The following is a 10,137-nucleotide window of genomic DNA, read 5'->3' as shown; positions in this document are numbered from 1 at the left end:
ATGTTTGTAGGTGCCACTGAACCGTATTATCTGTGGTCGTCTGTATTTACAATTTAAATCACGTAGTCAAGATATATTCATTTAGTACATGAAATCAAAACATCAAAACATACATTAATGTAGCATACTTATACCCTCCGAATTCTTATATTTGATATTTAATATACCCTACTTTCAAACTGGTCCGAGTTGTTTTTAAAGTTGTCCGAGTTGTCTCTAAATAAGTAACGATCTAATTTAGGTCCGACTTGTCGTTGACTGAACTGGTTTCCGAAAATAGGATTGTAACCAGTTCAAGATGTCGGCGCCCATGGATATTTTTCAGTTTCCACTGGATTTTGATTTTCAGTAATAATTTCACTGTATTTAAATATGTAGAAAGTCATATAAGACATTACAATCTTACTCCTATTTCTGTATGTCATCGTTTCAATCTTGAGCTACAATCGAATACACAAGCTAACATCCTAAACGAACAATTTAAAAAGGCTTTTACTACCGAAGATACATCCTCTATGCCAAATAAAGGTACAAGTCCCCACCCCACTATGCCAGACATATTTATTAGTAATAATGGCTTATTAAAGTTACTTAAAAACTTAAATCCACATAAAGCCACTGGCCCTGATAATCTGCCAGCATATTTTTTACATAATTTTGCAGAAGAATTGTCTCCATTTTTGACATTCTTTTTCCAAAAATCTATTGATACTGGTAAAATCCCAAATGATTGGAAGCAGGCTAATGTTGTACCTATATTTAAAAAAGGTGACAAGCATAACGCTATTAATTATAGACCAGTTTCATTAACAGCAATATGTTGCAAAATTTTAGAACATATTTTAACAAGCAACATAAGGAAACACCTTACAACTAATAACATATTAAATGATAGTCAGCATGGGTTTAGAAGCAAAAGGTCTTGTGAGACCCAACTTATCATCAGCATACAAGATCTTGCTAAATCATTGGGATATGGTAACCAAATAGATGTCATACTTTTAGATTTTTCCAAAGCTTTCGATAAAGTCCCCCATAAAAGATTAGCCCAGAAATTAGAATTTTATGGTATTAGAAATCAAAATTTAAATTGGATAAATGACTTTTTAGCTGACAGGCAACGGCAAGTACTACTAAACGGTGTAAAATCTTCAAAATTAGCAGTTGATTCTGGTGTCCCTCAGGGAACAGTTTTAGGCCCAACATTATTTTTACTCTTTATAAATGACCTACCCGAACATGTAACTTGCAATGCAAGACTTTTTGCAGATGACTGTTTATTATATAGAAATGTAAATAATAGTTCTGATGCACAATTACTTCAAAAAGATTTGTCTAGTTTAGTAAAATGGGAAGAGGATTGGCAAATGAATTTTAATCCTGAGAAGTGTTATGTAATTCATATTTCTAAAAAAAGTAAACCTTCCACTTTTGATTATATATTACATAATCATATTTTAGAAGCAGTAAAAGACAGTAAATATTTAGGCGTAACTATAAGCCATGATCTTGATTGGGGAACGCATATTAACAATATTACTTGTAAGGCAAATAAAACCTTAGGTTTTCTTCGTAGGAACTTAAAAAACTGCACACGTAAGGTTAAAAACCTTACGTACACATCACTTGTCCGTCCGGTCGTCGAATACTCTTCCCCTGTCTGGGATCCGTACAAAAAACAACACATCACTCAGGTTGAGCAGGTACAGCGTAAGGCAGCCAGGTTTGTCTTCAATGATTATAAAGACAGATCACCTGGAGCAGTTTCAAATTTAATAAAATCATTGGAATGGGAAAATTTAGAATTAAGAAGGAAAAAGGCTAGATTAACTATGCTGTATAAAATAAATTGGGGGTTAGTAGAAGTTCCTAAGGACAACTTAACAATTTCTGATAGACGCACTAGGGGGAAACATAAATTTAGGCAAATATCCACAAATAAAGATTTCTATAAATTTTCATTTTATCCTCGCACTATTTCGGACTGGAACTCACTACCTGAAGCAATAGGTATGTCTGACACCCTGGAATCCTTCAAAAGTGGCATATCCACTCTAACACTTGAAGGATCCACAGCAACTTATTAAACTTTAAAGCCACTGTACATAATGTATATATGTTATTGATAACGATTTTTCTTTGTCATATTATTTTTAAATTAAGTCCATATGTACATAGCACACAAGTTCCGGGAAGTTTTACACTCCTACCTAGGAGTCTACTCCCGTATTCGGAAGAAGAAGAATCTCCATTCTGTCAGGCGACTGTCCGCATATTCTGCTTCTGTCATCTTTTTGATTGCTGAAATTATGTTAATATAATTTCTATGCCTATACTTTTGGGTCAGAGATTTTTCTTTTTATAAAAGCAATTGCTTTCATGCTATGCGTAATATGAGGCAGGCATAACCTGTGAATGGGGACGAAGTCTGTATGTATTATTTTCTTACCTCAATTTCAAACATGTTAGTAAAGGAAACAGAAATACCGTAACGTTCCCGATTTCGGTTCTGTGGTTAGGGATTTATCTGTGACGTTGTTTAAATTATGACGTCATATTCAATGTAAACAAAAGAAACGCTTCCATCAGGTAACGTTTTTTTCAAATCAAACAATTATTAAAGATGAAATTGTATTGAGTTCCAATCTTATGTTTTACTAGACTGATACATATAATTTTCTTTTCAAATTCTCATGCAAACAAGACAGATTTCTGTGCAAATGCGGGGAAAACCGGAACAGGAACTAGATCTGAAAAAAAAAGTTAACGATTTTGAGTTCATTAGTAGAATGAAAAATTCAGGAAATTTTCCCAATTTTTTTTTTTTTTTTTTAATTGATTTTTCTACCGTAATTGGGGACTTCGTCCCCATGTAATGTAAAGGTATCGTGTAATCATCCGTTCTAGATAGTAATCTTTTTTTTTTAACTCAATAGCAATGCGAGTGGTTAAAATAAACATGATAAAAGTAGTTCGCGAAATCGCACATGTCTTTATTTGTTGGTATTTCAAGGACAGAATAAAAACTCGCTTCAAGCAAACATTAATTTCAACATTTCAAGTTTTCAGACATTTTACAACATTTAAAATTATATTTTCCAATTTTAGCCTTCTTTTCCTTACTCCCAAAACAACCCCAACTTCATCCCCTCGGTTCATTAATAGCACGTTTTCAAATGTAAAGAAATCTTAGCTCGAAAAGAAAGGCAAGACCACATACGTAATACACTATTGTAAGATGTAGTGTGACGTTGCTATGGAAAATATCTATGGAACGCAGTTTGCGCCATATCTTATCAACAATGAAATTTAATTCAATTCAGTTATCGGAAAAGTAATGCCCTTAAATATTGTTACTGTGACAGAAAAATATAAATAACAGCTGTGACAACATCTTATACATATACAGTATATTCCGGTTATTTGCACAGCCTATTTGTCAGACAAAATTATGCAATAAAGCGGAGTATGCTTATATACGAAATGCCAAATGACAGAGTCAAATAACATCGATAGAACAGATCAGTATGTGAGTTCGTGGTCTAGTGGTTAAGACCGATGGCAATAGTGCTGAAGGTCCCGAGTTCGATCCTCACTCGGGATGCTAAAAATGTCAGTACATTTACATCAGAAGGTTGATTTTCACCCTCTCACACATATCTCTGGTATCCAGACCGGAGTTTAAACTAGCTTGGATACTTCAGGGGCCTCAGTAGGTCAAAGTTGTTCGCAGCTTGACCTGTATATCAATCTTCTGAAATCTCTTCGGGTTGTCTGTTCACGCCGAGAAGCCCGGTGGTTCTCTCCGAGTACTTCAGCTTCCTCCACCATAATAACAGACTTCCCTGTGTCCTACATGCTCCCTTGGGCGGTGTTGGGATGGGGATTGTTCTGGTGGTGGGTTAATATTGTAAAGGACACATCTCCATTAATCCTTAGAGAGTGTACATGGATCTGCTGTACCCTTGCAGTCAATCAAGGGGTGCGTCTATACTGGCGGAATCTCAAAGTACATACATAAAGGAAATCCCTGAAGAAAGATGAACGTCTGTAATCCACATACAACATACTGAATGTTGACTTATTCTAATAAAAATTAAATGTCTAGTGTCATATGTGTTATTTTATTTTATTTCTTTAAATAAAGATTATAAACACATTTTGTTTTAGTTTTAGTTTATTTTCGTTCCGACTTTCCTTTACCTGGGATATGAAAATAAACTGTTCTAAAAATAGATTTGTTTCTATGACCCTTATGTACAATGTACATTGTAACTGTTATGCTTTGATTAAAATAAACTTTGAAACAATACTTCACAGTTTATGATTATTTTAACAATAGATGTGTAATGAATTGCCTTTGATATGCAGTTGGACAGTGAAGTAACACCTCGTTAGTTTCGTTAGTTTCGTATATGCAAAGCAGTAATGGGGCCCTGTATGGGTTATTTGCTGGACATGAGTGTTGAAAGTGAGAAAATATAATAATTAAAAGTAAATGCTCTGTTCATAATAAAATATTGAAAATAAATGATTGATGTATAAAATTCTTTAACCATATATAAATGCCCTATAATATTTAACATTAATACAGATTACCCCAAGCCCAATTACCAGAGTTCACATTGGTTTATATGATCGATAATTAGCAGGAGTTATTGTTTTTAAAATTAACCCCAAATGTAATCTATGGACAGTGTTTAAATCCAATCAATTATTTACACCCTTTGAGATAGAATGGTCAGTGTTTTTACAACAATTATCTGTTTGACATTTTTATGACCTCGAGGCTTAAAATACAAATAGAACATGGGAAACTTTACCTGTGTAGACATCAAGGTTTATTTTAATCAAATTCCATAATATAAACACGAAAGAAACTGTTTTAAAACTTTATTTAAATAACACAAAAGTAAATATGAAGTAATAACGAAAAATAAGGATGCATTCAAGAAAAACATACTTACCAAATTCCGTTTCCAGTCAAAAATCTCGTCAGTTTTAGCTAAGCATATCTAGACAGCAATAACTTTCTATGCAATAAACCGATAAGCCACTTGTTGAGCTATGCATATAACTGGACAATTTAACATTAGATGAATGGGAAATGGTTTTTTGCAGGAGAAAACTATGCAATTAACCGAATTATGCTATTAAGAGGTATGCAATTAAGTGGAATCGACTGTATATGAATTGATTCAATAATTTAAAATCATTTCAAATTAATATTCAATGCATATTTTTGTCCTTAATTGATAATTCCTAGGATATCAGTTAAAGATGCCTTAATTGATCGATAAGGCTAAAATTCATAAAAAAAAATATTTTTTCTGGAGACAAATATTAGTTAATTGATATTTTACTTCAATTTGCATAATTTTAAATCTCATATATTAATATCAAATATGCTTACCATACTACACTTTTCACAACTATCGAGAACTGATGACTTATTGCACACAATGTCAAAATTGAGCACAACAACAGATGTTTTGATTTTTCTTGATAAATGCAAGATAAAATCGTGATGATAATAGGAAATGAATAAAAGTATCTACTAAATTAACACAATCAGCTTTGACCAGATTTATTTGAAGAACTGGTCCTACGGATTTGATACTATGCACATCTTTCAAAATAGGTAAAAATATTTAGTTATACACAAAACGTTAACAGTATTTATCAACGGATGAAGTGTTTACTGAAAAAGCAAAATGAATTGAAAATGTCGTCATGGATTAATATCCCATTGTTCAAAATATTTGAAGAAATTAAACAAAAGCTCTGTTAATCCACTTTTGACGATGCGAATTTAAGCATGGATGCAATTTGGGTACTCCTCATTACATTGTAATCATTTGTGCAATGTGATGGTTTAGAGGTCAGTTCAGACCAATTTTACTATGATTCCATATGGATTCAAAATTAAATTGGTAAAACCATATAGTAAATAAGGATACATCTTCAAAATAAACACATAATGAAAACTTTTGTCTGAAGCATAAAAAAACGTAGGTTAAAAAACTATCAAAATAGGTGCAATTTGGGTATCCTCACGTTAGCCATCTTTTCAACCCAAATTAGAAACTGTCTATAGATCAAGCCAAAGATTTTTTTTGCAGATTCCTAGTCTGTCATTCTAAAACCCCATTGCATGTTTTGACACATTCTAACAGGTTGGACATAAGTTAGGAAATGTTGAGTATTTTCAGGGAACACCGCAGTATTCTGGTGTTAAGGAGGCTTGTGGGTACAAAATTTTAAGCAAAATATTTAGCATTTGTTTTTTCATTAAAAATTTTATTTATTACACTATTATATTTCATTAGTGATTACTAAATTTAAGATATGGTACAAAATTATTTTTTTTAAATTGAGTCGGTTTTGCCCTAAATGACTTTTTAAATGTTTATATCATTGATTTTGTCTTTTACCGTTCAGGAGTTATGGTTCTTGAAAGATTGAAAAATGGAGTTTCCAGTCGTGTCCGTGCATTTATGCATGAACTGTTCTACCAAAGCTTCCGAAATTTTAATATGCTTTTACTGATGACAAAATGGAGGTCAAGTTCAATAATGACGATTTTGACTTTTACCATTCAGGAGTTATGGTTCTTGAAAGATTGAAAAATGGTGTTTCCCGTCGTGTCCGTGCATTTTCTCATGAACCATTCAACCAAAGCTTTTGAAATTTTAATATGTTGTTACTGAAGACAAAATAGAGGTCAAGTTCAATAATGACGATTTTGACTTTTACCGTTCAGGATTTATGGTTCTTTAAAGATTGTAAAATGGCGTTTCCATTCACGTTGTTGCATTTACTCATGAACCATTCAATCTAAGCTTTTCAAATTTTAATATGTTGATACTGATGACAAAATGGAGGTCAAATTTGATATTGACGATTTTCACTTTCACCATTCATCAGTAATGGTTCTTGTGATATTGCCAGGACACAAATAAATGTTAATAAATCCGGTTTGATGTCGTTGTGACAGCCTCTTGTTGGCATTAAATTTGAAATATTTTTTTTAAATCATCGGTGACCTATATTTTAAATTATTGTTTTCAAATAAGCTGTACCTAAACTAAATAATTGTAAAATTTAAGCGATTTCTGTAATTTAGTTCTTTTTTTTTCGATTTAACTTTTATTTCTCCTATTATACATGTAAAATGTAGTTCAACAGGAAAAATGGACATACGGTAAACAAAAATGTATGCTTCTTTCGGAGGCAGATTGTGAGCTTACATGAACGGTGACCACATTTTATTATTTCATTTTTCTATTAAGTATATGATAAAGTTCATTTATAAAAAAAAAGCGAAATCCTATAAAAAAAAATTTGATTTGTACCTGAGAGCCCAATTAAACAAACAATTTACAGAACTTTACTGCAGGGATGTTAGTTTTCTATTTCAATATATAGCATGAAATTTACAAATATACTTCACCGTTTTATGTAATATTAGACATACTATGGTAATTTTTTTTCATTGGTTATCATGATCACATGGTTTAAAGAATATATTCTGTGTTTCTAAAGATATTTTTCTATTTTTAAGTATCAATCAAGGATACAACTCCATAGCAGGTTTTATATGTACAAACCTTCACCCAACCTGAAACAATAATATATATGATACATGTATGCATGTACATATTTCTGTCAATATTGAAAATCTTGCAAAATACAATGCATGTAAAATACACAGAAAAAAAATGTTGAAGTCAATTTCCATATAACTATTAATACATATATATAAAAGGTCAAAAGTCCATGATTAGCATGATTGTAGATCATTAGATGCATGTTATTTCTTTATTTTACACCATATTTCAAAAGCCATGAAACTTTGTATGAAGGGTATGTATCCCACATTGCATTTATTTTAACTTTATTTCAGATCCTTGCCAAACAAAGACAATAAGGTGTGTGTTGTTTCAGTCATTGGTAAAGGTCGACACAATCCATTTGCATCGAAGGCATCAGTATTTAATCCTGTGTTAGACAAAGATGTGTTCAAGGTATGGTTAGAAATATTGTAGACCAGGACAAGTGATGTTGAGGCCTGTATTTTAGCCTAAAAGTTTTGAATTCTTTGTTTCAGATATATTTGCCATTTAACATGTTTAATGTCTTAGATACAACAATGTACATGTACATGTTACCAGGTATGATTTATGAACATGTACCTATGAAACAACAGTTAGTGTCAAAAAAATTTGTAATTCTAAAGTTTACAATTAGATTGATTGATTACCAATGATAACATACTAAAAACTTTGTAAAATAGCAGAATGTTATGAATGTGTCTTAGATTTTGTAATTACTGAATTAAGTCTTTCATTAGAATTTCAATGCTTATTTTTCTATAATACATCATGTACATGTACCATGTTTAAACTTGTGACGCTGGACTTTACTTAATAATGAATTATAAACACAGCCTACTATTTGGGTGTTTTCACATCATGTTTTTGATTGCCAGTTATGCAAGAGATATGTTAAAAGAGGCAGTTAAATTTTCACTGTGTTCATTACTATCATGACTGTGAATAATATATTTGATTGAACTGAAATGTTTACATTGTGTAAATTTTGCTATAAAATGTTTACTGCTAACATACATGTACTAGCACAAATTATCAAATATTAGGAAACAGGTTATTTTTTTTTTTAACCTTTTATACAAAAAAAATAAAATTAAGCTACATGTAAAAGCTACATGTAACATGTATTTAATAAAAAAAATCTATCAAGATGTCAGCAGAAAAAAATAAAAATGAAATTAAGTAGCTTTTACACGTGTTACACAGTTTGCTAAATTTTATTTCAAAAAGGTTGAGTCAGTAAAAAAAAATTGTGGGATATTTCCAACACATAGAATGAGATGGTTAAGAAATTTTTTGTCAATAGGTTAGACTGGGACTACATAACAGATTTTTTTTTTATATTCAGGGTCTGCTGAATGTTCCAGAAGAGCTGATACAGCAGGTTTGTTATTTAGCTGGTGATTGTATTGATAATAAATTAAAGAAATGGTGGACATCAGGTCGACAGCTAACAAACAACAAAAGCTACCGATCGCACTACACTGAATTTTTAAAACAGTACATACCAGAAAGTTAATTGTGGGTATTTGATTATAGATTTCCAAGTATGAAAACAACACTGTGCATTTTTTAGTGTTTTTTTTTTTATTGTCCACAATTGATTGACCAATACTCAAGGCATATATCCAGGATTTGAGGTTTGAGGGGCAAAACCCTAACAATGTCAGCCAGTGAAGTAAGGTGAATTAAAAAAAAAAATGTTTTTCATGCCCCTTAAATTTTTGATTTTTTTTCTCTAGATTTAAAGAAGACACACATCAAGTTCTGAAGAAAAAAATTGTTCACAATGATTTTTAACCAGATGATGAATGTAAACATTATTTATACTTCATGTACCAAAAAATGAACATAATCATGATAATGAAGTAACCATATTGATATTTCAAGTGAATCATATAAAAATCACAACAATTTCACATCCCCTTCTTCCAACCCTTGATCTGACCTGAACTATTAGCAAAAAATATTTAAGCTGTATGTGAAGCTGTAAAAGATCTTTTGTGGCAAATTGTTGTGATATTAAAAAAAAAGATATTTTACAATCAGAATAAAGTCAAATTTGAATTGGAATGATATCATACAAATTTTGGGAAAATATTCACAAATGTTTCACAATTTATCTTTTAATGAGGTCTTAACCTGGTATACATATGAAATTAAGTATTTTATTGTTTGTAAAAACAGAGTATATTCTGAAAATTTCATGTTTTGTAGGATGCAGTTGAATGTTTCTATGATGCAGAAAGTCAAGTTGTGTATTTACACCACACATGTATGTATGACACATACAGGTTGGCCGTACAGTGTCAGAGACTTATTAATCAAGATGTTGATCAGGCAAGCTTGGCTAGAGTTATTTCCTATTTATTGCTAAAATATTTACAAAATGATAAATGGACCATTCCAGTTAATTTCTAACAGGTGGTGATGGATGGGGAGATTTTTTTTTTATACATATCAGAAAAAACATCATGAAAAACTACCTATCAGATCTAAGATTTAAGACCTATCAGATGTAGAG

The 10,137-nt window shown here is 31.4% G+C and overlaps 1 protein-coding gene across 2 annotated transcripts in view; it reads left to right on the top strand.

Annotated features, from left to right (window-relative positions):
* Positions 1 to 250: 250 nt before the first annotated feature.
* LOC139500009 (nonsense-mediated mRNA decay factor SMG8-like) overlaps positions 251 to 10,137 on the top strand; it is a 31,306-nt gene continuing 21,419 nt past the window's right edge. For both annotated transcript variants that reach the window (XR_011658287.1, XM_071288701.1), the window contains exons 1-4: positions 251 to 348; positions 7,907 to 8,027; positions 8,962 to 8,997; positions 9,831 to 9,953. Coding sequence is in view for 1 of the 2 variants with exons in the window: in XM_071288701.1 (XP_071144802.1) it covers positions 299 to 348; positions 7,907 to 8,027; positions 8,962 to 8,997; positions 9,831 to 9,953 (330 nt within the window). In the remaining variant the exon portion in view is untranslated. The remainder of the gene's footprint in view (positions 349 to 7,906; positions 8,028 to 8,961; positions 8,998 to 9,830; positions 9,954 to 10,137) is intronic.

The sequence above is a fragment of the Mytilus edulis genome, chromosome 13 (genome assembly GCF_963676685.1).
Source record: "Mytilus edulis chromosome 13, xbMytEdul2.2, whole genome shotgun sequence".
Lineage (NCBI taxonomy): Eukaryota > Metazoa > Mollusca > Bivalvia > Mytilida > Mytilidae > Mytilus > Mytilus edulis.
The sequence above is the reverse complement of the archived record's forward strand: the minus strand, read 5'-3'. Positions and strand labels throughout refer to the sequence as shown.